This window comes from Filicampus tigris, chromosome 22, assembly GCF_054856515.1.
Source record: "Filicampus tigris isolate MCC_2025a chromosome 22, RoL_Ftig_1.0, whole genome shotgun sequence".
Classification (NCBI taxonomy): domain Eukaryota; kingdom Metazoa; phylum Chordata; class Actinopteri; order Syngnathiformes; family Syngnathidae; genus Filicampus; species Filicampus tigris.
The window spans coordinates 5,044,853-5,062,275 of record NC_141238.1 but is presented as its reverse complement, the minus strand read 5'-3'; the positions used below and the strand labels follow the sequence as shown (position 1 = coordinate 5,062,275).

Sequence of the window (17,423 nt, the reverse complement as noted above, 5' to 3'; positions counted from 1 at the left end):
AGATTACATAATGAGTAACTGGAATATGCAGCAACGCCCCAGGGGGCTCGTTGAAAAGCCATAGGCTGTACTGAATTCAGAGTTTATATAATAGATACACGACTGAATTACAACATTATAAATACAGTCTTGCATGTGCATCACAAAGGTTTTTTTTGGCCATCTCTTATTTAATATTTATGTAGAAGCAGACGTTTTTCCAGACAACAATGCACATTATTTGTGTCCGAACACACATCAACCTGAACAGCATGACCTTGACCCACTGTTATTGGGGAGGAGAAGGCCAGGAGATTAAACGGACTGATGGGCAGAAGGCTTTGGCGATAACAACTTCAAAATTAAACCTGGACCAGAAGAACTTAAGTCTGTTCTTTTTCAAAAGAAAAACGTTTGCATCTTCTCTTTTTTCCCAGCTAGGTGAGAAGAGACATAAAGATGGGCGACAATGTTATCTCGTCATTCCACCGGCACTTCAATCACAGTCTAGACTAGTAAGAATCGACCACCTCCACCGCCACAATCAATGTCCTCTAGCATTGTCACCGGTACAGCAAAGATTGTCAGAGATTAGACCAAGCAAAGCCCTTCCAAATCTACCAGTATGGATGCTCTAAATGAAAAAGGCTATTAACTAACTGACAAACACTTGCTTCCTTTTTTTCTCGTCAGAGAGATATGGATCTTACTTTCCAATAAAGGAGGTTTCTTGCTGTGATCTGTAGATTCCTGTGGAAATCAGTACTGTATTGCATTAAACGCACATCTTTGGATGCAGGATTTAACATGACGCACAATCATCTTAATGTATAACATAAACCGAGATGTTTTCCCAAAATGATTTATTATTGTTATCCTTTTGTATTTATTTCAGGTAAAACTATTTGTTCTTACTTTTTACATGTTATCTACTGTGCATTTTTTCAAATCGCACAGCGATGAAGCTGAAGTGTACATTTGAACTACAACTCCCACAATCCCTCGGTCTTAGCACGCGCTTCCGGCTTCCTGTTTGGTTGATATTGCAGCTGGGAAAGATGGCTGCAGACACAGGGCGATACAGGGGAGCTGTCAACAAAAACAAAGACCCCTCTGGTCTTCTCATTTCCGTCATCAGGTATTTTTTGCCACATATTTGTATTTTATCAAGTGAAAAGTTGAGGTAGTGCCCTTGGACGCTACTCGCGCTAACAGAAGATCCGCTCCCTTTAGCTGAATCTCTCCTAGCATTGTCTTCCTGTTTGGCTCAAATAATCGCGTTCTCCTTTTAATTTAAATATATGAGACATTTACATTGGAAATATTTCTTTTCGGAGGAATAAAGCTTATCGTAGGTCGGGTCCTTCTACTATAAATATACGTATTTGGTATTGTTTTGTCTTTGTCATCTGTTAAATCCCGTTAGAAAGGTACTAATAGTATACAGTATATCTTTGGTATTCTGTGTTCTTTTTATACTGCAAGGTTTGTTTAGAGTAGTATTTCGTAAGAGACATTTAGCAATAAAGTTGTAAACTGTTTCCATGTGAGTGTGTGGAATATCATGTTAAATGCATCTATCCGTCAAGGACTTTGTCCAGCAGTGATGACGTCCAGGACAGGGAGACAGAGAAGGGTCGTCTCGAGGATGCCTTTGAGATCTGCGACCGCGACCTGGACCAGCTCATCGTCCAGCATTACGCCGAGCTCACCACCGCCATCCGGACCTACCAGAGCATTACCGAGCGCATCACCACCTCCCGCAACAAAATCAAGCAGGTGGGAATTAGAAAGTACATCATGATGAGTGCCGTGCCGCCACTGACATCGCTGTCTCACGCAAAGGTGAAGGAGAACCTCCTGTCCTGCAAGATGCTGCTCCACTGCAAACGGGACGAGCTGAGGAAGTTGTGGATCGAGGGCATCGAGCACAAGCATGTCCTGCAGCTCTTGGATGAGATTGAGAGCATCAAGCAGGTGCCTCAACGCCTTGAGGCTTACATGGCCAGTAAGCACTACCTCCACGCCACAGACATGCTGGTGAGTGGAGGAAAATTCAGTGGCCTTGAATAGCACTAAGTGGAGCATAAGCTTCTATGAATCACTGAGAAATTAAATATTAATAAAAATCCTGGATGGATTTTTTTTTTTGAGCGCATCTCCACAAATTGTAAATCACTTGATGAAATATGAAAAATAGCACATTTTAGCATGACATATTGATGTAAATATGGTTTGGCTGCTCCTTCGGATGTAAACAAGTTGGTTATTTTAACGACTGGAGGCTTTTGGGACTTTCGTATGCACGCAAACATGTTTGGGGTTTTTTTCCCACGCCTTAAGAGTTTACTCCCTGCATCCTCTCGTGGCACCAAAGGACCAATTTGTAGCCTTTAAGCCTTTCAGTTTGTGCTGTTCAGGTGTGCCCGACTTTCGAATTGGTCTGCCCAGATGGAGATATCTACAGGAGGGGTAGTAAGGGGGAAAACAAGAGAAATAGGACGGTGGCGGGCACAAAAGAAGCGTGAAAATCCTCTTTAGCGTGGGCAAAACGAAGCGGAACTTCCTTCCAACCTGCGCTCGCTCGGCCCCTTTGATGCGTTTTGAAAAGGAGTCGAGAGGTTCAAAGTCAGTCGGACTTTGATTTCATTGATCCGGGCTGTTAGAAATAGTTGGCGCCCTTTTTGAAGGCGTCTATACTTCCAAATATTCATGAGTCACAGATATCATTTCCCTCCTAGGTCTTACCTCGAAAGAAGTGGATTAGTCGAAAAATAAAATTGTGTGTGTCTGTGTGTGTTTAAGTGAGGCTTATCTTCAAGGGGTTGACAATTAGAATTCAGACTACGTTCTCTCCTCTACTGAACGGCAGTCCTAAGCCCTGTGGTGTTGGATGAAAAACCTCTCATCCTCTTCCTTCGTTTTATTTATTTATTTCCCAATACCTGAATTTCACTTTTGTAAACTTTTAAAGGGCAAAAATATGTTGCAACCATACAGAGATAAACACATTCATATAAACGCTATGTAGGTCCTCCGACAGGTCTCCTACTTATGTATAATTGTATTGTCACTGTTGGGTGGAAAGCTTACGTCCAAATATGGTTGATTTAATTTTTTTTTTTTCACAAATTGATACGATTGGGCTGTAAACAAATGTGAATAGTTGAAAATATACTGAGAACAAATCTAGTAACTTTTTTGAATGCTCTGTTTGAGAAGTGTTATAAAACTCTGCCTCTTCCCTCACTTGATGGTTCCCGTTCAGCATTTTGTTGCCTCATGATTGAAAGTCTGGATGCTTTTTAAGACGAGTGAAAATTGTGAAGTTGAATCAATTTAAGTGAGCCTGATTTTTTTGGTTTTTTTTAAATGCATCGCTGTAATGCTGAAGTGCAGAGGGAAGTAGACAGCCATGCAGGTGATTGATTGAAGTCAGCCCAATTGTTTTATTTATTGCAGCAAGCACGGCAAACTTGATCTGGGCGTTTTTTTTTTTTTTTTTTAATCCAATATGCAAATATTTCTTTCACAGTGACACTGGTGGAATTTTTGGCTAAAATGTTCCTGAATTGATTTCAAAAGTGACTGAATTGTTCAGTATTGTATATTTCTCAAGGAACCAATATTGTCCCTAAATTGTATTAGCAACCTTGAAAAATGATACAAATTGAATTAAGCTCAAATGAATCGTTCCCAATTTTTGTTTTTTGCCTAACAGAAGAAGTTACTGCACGATCGTTTCCTCTTTAAGGCCATTTTTGAGACAAGTGACTTAATGATTCTGTGTCCCCCGCCCCATTCAGGTGTCGGCTGTGGAGTCGCTGGAGGGCCCCCTGCTGCAGGTGGAGGGCCTGGGCGACCTGCGCCTGGAGCTCCACAGCAAGAAGCTCAACATCCACCTGGTGCTCATCGACGAGCTCCACCGTCACCTCTACATCAAGTCCACCAGTCGCTTGGGACACAAGAACAAGGACAAGAACGCGGCGCGCCTTCCGGGGTAATAATCCAAAAGGCTTTGTTAGTAGTTTTATTCTGCTTTATTCAGTTCATTTTGTGCAGTGTGGATGGTTCAAAGAACAGATTAGTACACCAGACAGTTTTTCTCCAATTATTGTGCATTCATAGAAATACATATTCCTTCCTACATTTCGTTGGTTTGGACTGGTGTTAACACCCCTTTTTTTTTTTTTTTTTTTCTTTGTGCTCCTTGTGTCAAAAAGTAGCCTTCAAATTGGCGCCTTCATTATAAGTTCATACGATTGCCAGTTGCCAATTATTTCCTGTATGGACACCAGCCCAATTATAGACACAAAAAAAGTCTTTCTATATGTCTGTATATTTTCCAGGGAATGTCACCTAGAACGGCGCAATCATTTTGTCCGACTAACGCTACAATTCCATATGCGGCGGTAAAACATATTAGTGCTAATGCGGCCCAGCGACTTTATTTTGTTTACGCTTCTGCGTTCAGGCATCGCGCGCGTGGGTGCAGTAATTATGGTGGCGGTGGGTCAGCGAGGTACAGTGATTTATTACGGAGGGTCAGCCGGTGACAGGCGCCGGCCTCCCTAACAACAAACCCAGCCTTCATGCAACCTCGCTCACTTAGCCTGCCAACGCTGTGTTTACACTGCCTGGACTTTAAAGCGCCTAAATTGCTCCCACCTCCAACTTAAGGTGTGATAAATAGCTCATTGGGAGGCAGTCGCCAGTCCCCACGCAGATGCAAGGCGTCGGGGTTAAACAGTAGATTGATACTGTTAGCCAAGGGCGGTCGGGTGGGTTTGTTTTCGCCGCTAATGCGCCACTTCCTGATTTGACGTTTTGTGTTCTTCAGCTCCGCGGGCAAAGACGCGTCTCCCATGCCGGCGTTGGACATCAGCGGGCTTTCCACCCCGCGCAAACTTCTGGATTCGGCGCAGTTCAGCACGCCAGGATCAAGCAGTGGTAGAGAACATGCACTCAAATGCACTACATACCAAGAATGATTCTGAAAAGCAATTTAATTGCATGCCCCCCCCCCTCAATACTATGATTAGGATTTAATAGGCAATCATTTTTTCAAGGTCCTCTTCCCAACAAACAAAAGTAATAAATGAATCTGCATAACAATACATAATATCCAGATTTATTATTCAAAATGTTTTGGTCTTATAGCTTTTATAAACACTTCCAGTCTTTTTAAGCGTTCACGACGACAACTTCACAAAATTCTACCTAATGCGGCGTATACATAAGTCACTAGGTCATAAGTCAGATGGCGACAATAATGCAAACAAATATGTGGGTGTATCACTTCAAGTTTTAATATTTCATGAAATAATGTGATGTAATCGTGGACTCAGCTTTGAACTTTACACACTACATATGTATAAAAAAAAAAAAAAAAAAATTGGGAGTTGACTTCCGCTTAATTGTTCAGCCCGACCGCTCACACAATATAAAGTGTGATATACTGAGTGCAGTTTGTGACCGGGCTCATATTAATGATAATGGAGTCATTAGCATCACCATTTGCATGTCATTATGCATCGCCAACCCGAGTACACTATTACACACATGCAAGGCAAAGGAAGTTTGTCTCATTTCGCGCGCCGCATTTGTCACAACAGCCTCAGCCGCCGCCATCGTAGTGTGCGTTTCCCTCGCCGACATCATAATCATCTTGTCCGCCTTTATCTGCGTCGTTTGTCATCCGCCGTCGCTGTCATCGCAGCATGGGGTAGCGGCGGCGCCGCGAGTGGCGTTGGTGGGCGGCGAGCATTTGTAACGCTTAAACTGGCAACCGGTGCTGATAATGCACAGGAACAAAAATGAGAATTTAATGAAAAAAAAACATCGAGAGAGCAATGTTTGTGTCGCGCATGCTTGGATTTTTATGAGTTTCTCTGTGCATAGTTTTTTAGTAGCAACCATTTATGCACCTCACTATTAGCATGTTGTTCAACTTCAGAATTGAAAACTATTTCTATTTCTTGTCTTGATAAAATAAGCCTATTTTCTTTAAAGGGGAAGTCAACGCAAACATTTTTTTTTTCAAGAATATGTTCTATGCAAGCCCACGACTTGAAACAAACAAACAGCGTTTGTGGAATAAGAGTTAATCCACCCGTTTTTAGCCATCTCTGGGGGCGGCCATTTTGTCAATTCTGTCGACTGAAAATGACATCACAACTACTCAGGGCTCAGGTAACGACCAATCACGGCTCAGCTTTAGAAAACAGGCCTGCTGGGAACATATTCTTGAAAAAAATGTTTGGTTTGATTTCCCCCTTTTAAGCCAATGGCAAGTATGACTTTCATTACCATGACAACCGTCAGGTGGCGCTAGTTTGGCGGAACAAGGCTTGCGACTTCTACTTACAAGTGCCTGTAAAGACAAAAAAACATTTTCACTCATGAAGGAATCACTTCAGTGAAGTAAAGTCAAAAGGGACAAAAGAACAATGGGCACAACAACAGCCGTATCAATGACAGTAATAGTTCCATTTCTATAACTTTCAACCCTAGAAAATCACTGTGTCCCCATCACTTGAGGGTTATTGTTAGATGTGGCTTCCGGACGACTCACGTGGACTTTTGTTTCTGTAAACAGTCACTTTGGGGGCTTTGGATCTTCCTCCAGCCGAGCTGCTAAATCACAAGTGAAGATATTCCTGAAATCCAACAATTTAATACAAGCCATTCAAAAATCGTTTTAGCTCTTCCAAGCCAACACGTCGTCATGTACGCGGCCCATGAGCTCACATTTGCACAATTGGCCACTAATAGATAATACATTTTCATTCAGCTCGGCCACCCCGCGGGCCTGAGCGGTAAAAGCCAAACCGCAGATTTGTCCAAATTATTCAAAGAAACCGGCAATTAGCAGGCCCGCAGGCGATAAAGTGCCTGTACGCTGGCACGCTAACAGCTGTGGTCCGCGGCGCAGCAGCCCGCCTCCGTCAGTGGCTTAAACGTGCCATTTTGCCTAATAGCATTAGAGCACCTCATTTGTAGCTAGTAATTGTCATAATTATTACACAAACTACGGCTGAAACGGGGAGAAGAGGCAAAGGCGACCCAAAGTCCATTAACTTGCCATAAACATTCATTCGTGCGCTGATGGGAAATTGGGACCGCCGCTTCTCGTGAAAATTGGAGCCTCGCTTGCTCGCAATCGAGCCACTAATTTGGTTAAGTCATATTATGTTTTTATGTATCGGCTTCTGTTATTAAGAAGCTCCTCCTGTGTTTTGCCGGGTCTCTCTTATTTGAGCGTGCCTCATAAAAGCGCCTCGAGATCAACTTTCTCGTGATTTAACACATCGAATATGAATGGTATTGCATCTCAGAGGCCCGTATCTTTTATACAGTCGTTGTAGAGGTGCAAATAAAAGATGAAAAGCACCACAGGGATTTTTTTTTTTTAATCTTGTTCCTTTCTTTTCTTGCTGTATAAAAATAATCATGTCTTGTGTTTCCCCTCTAGTGCGTGAGCTTCAACAAGACGCGCGGGAGCCGAACCAATTAGACCTCCCCGAGGTGGACCCGGAGGAGAACAGCGCCGAGTTCATGGGCATCCTGATAAAGGTACACGTAAGGAACATGACAGGATTGTCCATAACATACAATAAACATCCGCTATCTTTCCCACAGGCTCTGGCCAAGCTGAAAAAGATCCCAGAGACCATCAAAGCCATCATGGAACGGCTGGAGCCGGAGCTCAAGCAGATAGTGAAGAGATCCACCACGCAGATCGCGGACCATGCCTATCAGAGAGGGGAGAACCTTGCTCAGGAAAGCCAACCCAGGTGCAGTAAAGAGACAAATTCTTCTGACAAATGATTTTGTCAAGTGCTCGCACGAAATAAAATCTGGATCTAGATTTTTTTTTTTTTTTAAGAAGACTATATTCATCAAGTTAAAAAATGTATCTGGATCTAGATGATCTTGATTCCTTGACAATCACGCCATGTTTTTGTGGTTCAAAATAGAAATTGAAACTAGAAATTCCCAGGAGCCAATGCTGTTGCCGGATTCAAAAGTTGAAGAAAAACGCGAATGGAAATTCTGCGTCTTGAATTACAGCATGTCAAAGACATTCCAAAATATTCTTTAAAACTCATTGCAGTCCAATAGAAAAAACCTTTTAACCAAAAAATAACTCAACTTTATTTGGAGATTCATTTGTTCAATGTTGCGGCATGTTTTCACAACACGATTGCCTTTTCCAAACCAGGCAGACGCTCACCCAGGTATGAAACAATAAAACAATGCTAAAGGCTTTCACCCATGTCCTGCCTGCCGTGAAGCTTGCAAACAGCTAGTTTAAACCTTGACAAGTCACAGTTTTAACACACCCCATCCAATCTCCCAGCTGCGCTAACGGACGACATCTTAAAAGCGCTCACGTCTCTCCTCGCCCGGCCAACCCGCCGGTCTCAGTCCAGTCATCCCGGACCGCTTAAGAGTAGCGTCTCCCCTCCTGTCAGGGTTGCTCTCCTTGTTTTCCGTGAAATCCCACCTGACCTCACAATGCATTAGGCGGCCACGACGGCGCTGCTCCCGTAGTGCGTGTGCATGCGCGCGAGTGCTTAACAGCTCATTTGCACGTGCGCCGCGTTGTCTGCATCGGGTGCAAACACATCCAGTCTCTCCACACGCTCGCTTCCATTTAAAGTCAAGGCGGGTTGCCATGGAAACTCCGTCCAATGTACCACTCGGCGTGGGGGGACTATGGCGTTGTTATTGCTCACTGTGTCTTACAGCTGTTACAAAAGACGCTCCGTTCACATCCCAAGGTACGAGCTGAAACAGGCAATTGGACCACTGAGTATATTTGCAATGATCACATGAATTCTTTAATTTGGTGATGCAATGACACACAACACTGGAACAAAAAAAAAAGAGTCCAATTCATACATAATAGGTCCTCATTCTGTCACGTTCATGATAATATCTGTTGTTTGTCTTTTTATTGCTGGCCTCTTGCCTCATTAGCATGAGCACCATTTTCCGGGCTAAAATATGACTCAAATAACGTAACCTGCGTTCCCCCCGGCTTCTCTTTGAAAGTCTTGTCCTTGCGTGCAAAGCGGGAAGTCTGTTTGAAAACATTAACGCCTGTGGCTACTTCCTTTTCACGAGTCGAAGGTCACATCAGCAAACAATAGCTGCAATTTTAACCCTTACATACTGTTCAGGTCAAATTTGACCCGTTTTGCTCATTCACTGCCAGACATTTTCCGACCCTCTCTTCCCCCAACGTTTGAAAAAAATAGAGAGAAAAAAAATAAAGTTCCTAGGATTGAACGGCTGGACTGTGAAAAGACGAGTAAATTCGTCAATGGCAGTGAATGAGTTCACGTCTTGAGAAGATCTATAGTTCATATGGTGTGGACAGTTACTCAAAGTATATTCTTTTGACCCACTGAAAATGAATGAGCAGATAAATCCAGGCCGAATGGCCGAAGCATATGTGAATGGGCCAAACTGGGCTTTGCATAACGACTTTGTACTTCATACTGGTTGACTTGTTTTAACTTCTTCCCGGTGCTCTCTGGCGCCCCTCCGCAGGCTTCTGCTGGAGCTGCTGGAACTCCTCTTTGACAAGTTCAAGGCGGTGGCGCAGGCCCACAGCGTGGTGCTGGCCCACCTGCAGCGCATCGCCGTGCAGTGCCCGGCCGGCGCCCACGAGGAGGGCATCAAGCTGTACGAGCAGGCCGACGTCTCTGCCAAGATCCAGACTGTGCTGCAGGTCAGATTCAACTCGGGAATTTAAAAAAGTGCGCCGTGAGAATACAATATCAAACATTAATGGCCGAGCACTACACCTTTATGAATGTGTCGTTAAGGTCCAAGCATTATACTGACTGAGAAATGAAGAAAAACGTCCAAAAAGTTCACGGTCATTAGCTTTATCAGCAAGCCCTTATTATACTTGTGGTTTTTTTAAAAAAAAATTTATTAGATTTTTTATAATACGAACTTCTCTGGCATCGCCTCAGGCTTTTATCTTTTTGTCCTCACTGCTGCTGAGATGTAAATTCACCTTTTGATGAGCAGCAGATGAATCGGTCAAAGGAAAGAAGCAGCGGGTGGCACTTTGAATGGCCTTCGCTTTGTCAGCAAGTGGAGCCCCAAAAAAAAAAAAAAAAAAGCAATGATAATTTAGGTTTTGGAATTGTGGGTATTTATTAAGATGGTGTAAGGTTGTCCTATCATGAGTGTAATCTTGATTCTGATGGCTGTTCTTTGTCTTCTCATTTGGGATGGGCGAGTACCGATACAGGTACCGTATCGGGCCGATACCGGCCTTATTTCACGGTATCAGGAATTCAAGCAAGCTTCATTCGCTGCCCGGGCCTGTACCGGTCATTCAGACGGCATGTGGACGGTGTGCAGTATTCTCAAAAATCAGTCTTGTATTTATTTATTGATTTATTCACTTTATTTACAGCTCGACTGACAATGACATCACAGTTGCTCAGGGCTCAGATAACGACCGATTATGGCTCAGCTTCAGAGAACAGGCGAGCTGTGATTGGTCGTCACCTGAGCCCCGAGCGACTGTGAAGTCATTTTCAGTGGACAGAAGTGACAAAATGGCCGCCCCTGGGGACAATAACGCAGCCACAAATATAAGAGTTATTGTCAGTCCCTCGACTTGCTGTTTATTATTTCATCCCTTCCTTGTTTGCGTGTCCCGCATGGTCACAGGAGTCTCTCAATTTCCCAACACCCCGCGCGCACCTTTGTAATTTCCGCTTTAATCTCATTACATCCAAGCCAAACAGCACAGAGTGGGAATTAAAATTACTTCTGCTTTTTCAGTCTCGCTGTAGAATTTTATTGGGCGCCAAGATGGATCTTATCTCGTAACGAGGTGCAGTTGTAGCTATTATGATGGTGAATTGTGATTTTTGTTAGTCTTAACTGTGCCACGTTGTAGAAAAATGTCAGGAAAAGCCGACTAGAACAACTGAACTTTATGGGCTTCATTAATCAATGCCGCTTTAAATAGTAGCAGGTGTGTACTGACTCCCGTTTAACGGTGGATGGAATGTGATTGGTTAATTTTGAACATCTCCAATAAGGGGGTGTGCACACTTCCCCAACTTCATTATCACAGTTGTTTTACTTGTACTTTCCCTCAAATTTTTTTTTTTTCTCTGGCATTTTATATCCAGTCCACTAGACAGAATGGTGACTTTATATGAAACCATTTCACGTGGGCGGATCATGACGTCAAACTCAATTCTGAGGATTTGCTGCGAAAATTGTACTCGGTTCATCGTCTGTTCATCTGTGCTTGCAGTTTGAATTCAATTTACATTCAGGCCTTTTCAACTCTTTTTGCCGTTCATGAAAGTTGTCTGCGTTTTCGGAGATCACGCGGCAGCATCAAGGGCGAGCTTCTTAGACGTGGACTCCGCTTTGATAAGTCCTCTCTTTCTCCGCTGCTGTGATTTTCCTTTTCTTCCGGGATATCTTTTGGACACATTGCTCCCATTTATTCCCGTCACAACGCTCCACTGTTACTTCCTAATCTCGTTTCCTGATCACGTTTGATTTTGTTTCTGTTCGTATCCCTCGCCGCAAAATGATTCTTTAATTGCAGCGAATTAAATCAGCAACAGGTACTTTGTGTTTATGTGTTGGGAAAAATTAATACGAGTCTGTGGTCCAAATACGCACACCAGCCGAGCGAGAACGAGGCAAATTGAAGTGCCAGCAAAAGCGTGTAGAAGACGATCTATTTTAATTAGTTGTGAAAAGCAACATCGCCAACTTGTTCGCGTCCAACATTTTAATCAATGTGTCACATTTATTCTCCTCGTAGTTAGATTTTGCCCGAGCGCACTGACAAATGGAGTCTCTTCTCCATCACATCCAAGCAACCGCCCCCCAAAAAGGGATAAAAGCTTCAATGCGTCGTTGCCACATTTTGCAACCTTTTTATGAACCCTGACGGGGAAAAAAACAAATTTGCGACGTTCGCAAGCATTCACCACTCAGTGAGATCCCGCTTAAGAGATGAATTTTAAAAAAGGGTTGAATTCATCGTACTTTTTATTTATGTATTTATCTAAATGTTCACCTTTATAATGTATGCTGCTGATACTGGGAATTCCCTGCACTTTTTAATTTTGTGACACATTAAAACAAAAACAAGTGAAAGTTTAACATTTCAGTTGTTTGGAAATTTGGGGAAACTATTTACTGTCGAAAACTTACTTTACTTTTTCAGTTTTTCATGGTCGAGACATTGTAATGAACTTTTGAAGAATTTTAAACCAAAGCCATTTTCTGTTTAAAATTGAAAGGAAACCTTCAAAATGTTGAAAATGTGAAAAGTCGTTTTAATAAACATGTTAAGTTTTTCATTTTAACGCTAAGATTTTGACTTTTACAGCAAATGAATATCGGCTCCAAATATCGGTTATCGACCCCCTTCACTACTAGTAATCGGTATCGGCACTGAAAAAGACATATCGGTCCATCAATAGTCCTAATAATAGTCCACTGTGACACAGAGCACTTTAAGAATTGTGATTAAAATAAAGAATTTAATAATGACTAGACAGTCTATGCAGTCGAAAATGTGAGTGCACCAAACTTTTTGTGCTGGTGCAACACGGAAAAAAAACGTGGGCGCACCAATGTAGCTGGTGCCAAAAATGGAGTCTAGAGCCCTATAAATGCAGCCGAATTATGTTTCAGAAAAAAACAGGTAAGGGAAAAAGAGAGTATGTTGCAGCATTATTATTAGGTGAATGTGAGGTGTTCCAATCGAAGTAATTGATAATCCACCATCTGCCTTGTTTCCTCTTGATCCCTCGGCTTCTCCTCAGGTTCTCTCATCAGCAAGCCGTTCATCGTTCATTTCCTGCCCCGTAATCACCCGCTCCTTCTCAACTTCATCTCTGGCTGTTCTCTTTCGCGTCAGAGCCCCACCTCGTGTCTCTTTCTCGTTGCCGTCCGGTTAATTGCCTCCAAAAGTTCACGCTGTCAGCGGGCTAATGCAATTTAAGTAGGGTCGGAGACCCTTCTACTTGTGCGCGAGCGTTGGCATTTCAATCGTTACTCTTTGGGGGGGGGGGGGGGGGGGGTTGCCACATCGGCTCATCATTAGTAGTTAATACAGCGATGGGATTAGCAGCAGCGTGAGACTGTGTCATACAGTGGCCATGTGACACCTATAGACGTTTACTTTCAAACAAACTCACCATGTTTGCATTCCGTGTGCGCACTTGAACGGATGCTATCATGTAACGACTTTCCCATGCATGGCGACAGGGATGCTCCCGTGCTGCGTTAATTACATCATTACGGGGCGGGATGGATCTCCATCTGCCCGGCCATTAGTCCTGTGCCATTCCCGTGCCGACCGGCCGAATTAGACACACGCCAGGGCTAAATGGGCCCCGCTAAATTATGGAGCCATTTGATACGTTGGTGGCGCTATTTCGGAGCATATGTATGGCGCACCGGGCCGAAGACGGGGACGAGGGAGCGAGAAAATAGAACGATTTTGAAAAATGAGAGGTGACGAGAGCGAGCGAGGATAGAATGATGGAGTGGAGGAAGTTAACTTTTCTCTGTCCGACCCGATTTGCAGTGGGCTCGTCCTATTGTTAGAAGTTGATAAGATTTTTATGAAGCCTGATAAGACATTGACGGATTTGGCCATGGATCATCGGCTGAAAGGAGGACACGGCTCTCCGCAGTGGTCATCTAACGTGCTCAGTCAGTGGTCTTTTTCTGCAGAAAAGTTTGTTTGATTCCCACTGATTGTGATAAATTGCGATGATATTGAAACAGACATCGTCATCAGTGGATTATTTAATCATTTGAGTTCTTTCAGAATTTTATGCATCCAACTTTGTCAAAACGTTTTGAAAAGCGCCTTTGGATTGAACTTGTTGAAAATTCATTGTCTCTGTCGACCAGGTGCTGCTGATGGAGTACCTGGACGTGAAGAACAGCCGCAGCGCTACCGAGCCGTCAGCCCAGCTCGCCTACACCAGCACGGGCAGCGAGTTTGCCGCCTTCTTTGCCAAGAAGAAACCGCAACGTGCCAAGCAGTCGCTCTTTAAGTAAGGACCACGCTTGAGTTCAGTTGTCACCTAAAGTCCAGTCGTGAGAGTAATGAGATGCGCCCCCTGAGACTTTGAATGTAGAGCTGTTCAAAGCTATGCGCTTCATTTTCACGTAGCTTTTTTTTGTCAATGTTTCCGTGCCTCTTTTAGGTTTGAATCATCATCCCATGCCATCAGCATGAGTGCCTACTTGAGAGAGCAGAGACGAGAACTCTACAGCAAAAGCGGAGAGCTGCAAGGTGAGGAGGCTGATTGGGAGTGAGAGTGTTGATGAACATCTGGAGCGGGGAAGTTGGGAGTGGGCGGATGGAGTTGACAGAACGCGACGTGTGAAAAATATTGACGGAATGCAAAATGGGGCGAGGTGAGGCTGTTGCGAAAACATCTTGCCAATGAGCACATCAGGGTTACAAATGTGCGAGATTCTTCAGTATAGTTGGTTTATATTTCTATGTTTTTAGATTCAGATATTTTGTTCATTTTCATTAATTCGATTGACCATGGAATGGATTGAACAAAAAGTGGGAAATACAGCGAAAAAAGTTATGAACTATTTGCTCCGTGAGCCCTTTTATAACCTGAAACGTTCATAAATCGAGGTAATGTTTGCCATTGAAATGAATGGCAATGCAATTAATCGGTTTGGGAATTCATCGTTTTTTGTTTTTTTTGGGAAAAGTGTGTTGTTAAAAAAAAAAAAAACACATAACTATTTATTACCCATTAACTTTATCTAAGGACCGAAAAAAGAGAATAATAAAACTCTCCGGAATGGGCCAAGTTCGGCGTGAAGGGAGCGTGAGGACCTGGACAAAGCAGGTCGAGATGTAACACTCTGAAAAAGAAAGGGATAGGATAGCAGGGTGACTTTGCAGAATACACCCACAGGGACAGACCTTCAAAACCTTGCATACACATTCCCACACTTTGTACACACACGCGCACACACGCACACACACTCAGCAGTGAGTGAGCGAGCTGCACAGTCACACCCCGGAGAATCAAAGCTGCACTATTGCTCCTACATCTTCTCTCTCGGACTCGCCGTCTCTTTGCCCGTGACCTTGAGGTTTCACTCTGCGGCGCTGTTTGCCTGCAGCCACTCCTACCTTCACACTGAAGCCCCTGTGGATAATGAAACACAGAAAAAAGGCAAAGAGACAGAGAGGGAGGCTCTTTTTATCCGTCCACCAAAAAATGCCCTAAATTGAGCTGCTTTCTGCGGAGTAATAAATCATCTAGTAAACAATGTATGATCAAGTTTGATCCAGGTGTAGATGTTTTTTCTGGTGAGGGCTGCAACTATTACTTGAATAATGTGGCACCCATGTCACTCACCAGACGAGGCCCCACTTTTTAACAAGCCATTCACACTCAGTCACAGATACTACAGCAGAATGGGAGGTTAGCGACAAAAATAATACCTGCACCTCACATACACCTTGTGTATAATAATGCAAAATCAATTTCTTTTTTCGATGACTGAATTCATCGATGGGACTGGTGGGCTTCTCGATTTTAAAAATATTTGATAGCTGCAGCTGTAGCTAATAAAGCACAACAACCTGGTATGACATCGTTATGATTGTATGGTATCTATTGTTTGGATGTAAACAGCTTTGAAATAGGATCAGGGTTCTAATAGTTGTAGTTTTGTATTTTGTTTTGAGTTTTGTTTATACATTAAGTTAGTTTTAAATTGTTTTTAGAGCAAGTTTGTAACTGACAAAAGATGAATGTTTTATAAATGTAAGATGACGTTTCAGTTAGTTTTTTTTTTTTTGTTTAATTTTTTTAAAGCATTTTGTATTTTATTGCATTAACAAATTTTTTTGTTGTTGTTGCGGTTTTTCAGCCTAAATTCAGAAATGTTGGATAAAATGTTGCCTAATCCAGACGAGGGGGATTTGGGGAAATTGTTTGCGTATTCTCGCCTAAATTCAATGGGAATATCCTTGGATGAAAATCAGATGATGTGTTCATGGTGCTAAAGACATGATACACAAATGTAATAATGCGTTTAAATGTTGTCATTACTTCCGAAAATGATTATGAAAATCCAGTTTGACAAGCAAGTAAGCTGTTCCCTTGATCCAAATCCTACTTATATTAAATACTATGGCAAGCATTTCAGTCACAAACAAGCCTTCATTCAAAGTACAATCCAAAGATGTTGCAGTACTCACTAAAACTCATTAATCCAGTTGCTATTCTGCAGAGTGAATGCCTTCCTTCCATAGCAGGATGGCGCAGCACTGATCAACTGTGGATAAAGGGGAAAAAAATTCAAATAGGCTAGAAATAACAGCTCACTTTTTTTTTCCATCTTCCATCTGTCTGCACTTCAGAAAAGAACGGGCAGGATTTGTCTCCTCTTTTTTTTTTTTTTTTTTTTTTTTTTGAGTGGCTGAATGCCTCGAAGCGTTCATAAGAAGATGAGATTTCTCTGGGCTTTCATTTCACCTGTCACAATGCGCCGCGCCGTCCGCAAAGAACCCGGGCCCCCAGCCCTTTGAACGGCCGCAACGGGATTGAAGCAGTAAGAAATCATTTAGAAAGTGAAATAAGTCCACTGTGAGGGCGGGGGGGGGGTCGGACGAGCGGAGGTTAAAAGTCATTGTTTTCATCAGGGTCCGGCGAAAAGCCATTAAGAGATTTCTGAGGGGGAGAAATTAGGGGGGGGGGGGGGGAAACATGCGTTGAAGACTTCATCCCGCATCAAATGAAATTGGGAGGAAAAGGCGCCTGAAATGAGAGATGGAGTTGATGAGTTCTCGTGGCTGCGGGATTTACTCGCCTCTTTGAGTTTCGTCAAGTGTATCTCCACGCTTATTTTAAGTCAATAGCTGTCAGAAAGTCAGCTTGCAAACATTTGCAAGTGTGGGGTTGATTGCAGAGAATCCTTTGGGTGCAAGTTTGGCTATTTAGATTAAAGTTACAGTCCTTGGCCCGCGACATTACGTACACCTAATTACGTCTGATAAAATAACAAAAAAAATATGACTTTACAAACATTTAAAAAAAAGTCGACCAGCTGTATTGTATTCAATCCGATTACAGTACTTAGTTATTTGATGGAATAATCAAAAAGATAATCAAATCAATAGTGATAACCTTAGACTGATGAGTAGCATCTGTTTTATTACCCCTTAATCAGCAGAATTCGTTCAACACGTCGACCAGTAACATAACATTGTAATGCAGTAATATAAATACTGACAGGTATATCTTATTTATCCTCTGCGAAGAACGACTAATATCACAGCATCTTACTGAGGAGCTGAGACGCCCTCCTGTCTGTTTTTCCCAATTGCACTGCCCCCAGGTGGCCAAGGTGCGCACACCAGCAGGAGCGGC

General features: G+C 42.9%; 1 protein-coding gene across 1 annotated transcript in view; it reads left to right on the top strand.

The window, feature by feature from the left end:
* Positions 1-988: 988 nt before the first annotated feature.
* Positions 989-17,423, top strand: part of exoc4 (exocyst complex component 4) — a 64,265-nt gene continuing 47,830 nt past the window's right edge. Inside the window, exons 1-10 of the mRNA XM_086023047.1 lie at positions 989-1,117; positions 1,569-1,758; positions 1,825-2,019; positions 3,786-3,979; positions 4,820-4,929; positions 7,454-7,554; positions 7,621-7,775; positions 9,541-9,721; positions 13,918-14,063; positions 14,217-14,305. Of these exons, the coding sequence (XP_085879173.1) occupies positions 1,038-1,117; positions 1,569-1,758; positions 1,825-2,019; positions 3,786-3,979; positions 4,820-4,929; positions 7,454-7,554; positions 7,621-7,775; positions 9,541-9,721; positions 13,918-14,063; positions 14,217-14,305 (1,441 nt within the window). The 5' untranslated portion in view covers positions 989-1,037. The remainder of the gene's footprint in view (positions 1,118-1,568; positions 1,759-1,824; positions 2,020-3,785; positions 3,980-4,819; positions 4,930-7,453; positions 7,555-7,620; positions 7,776-9,540; positions 9,722-13,917; positions 14,064-14,216; positions 14,306-17,423) is intronic.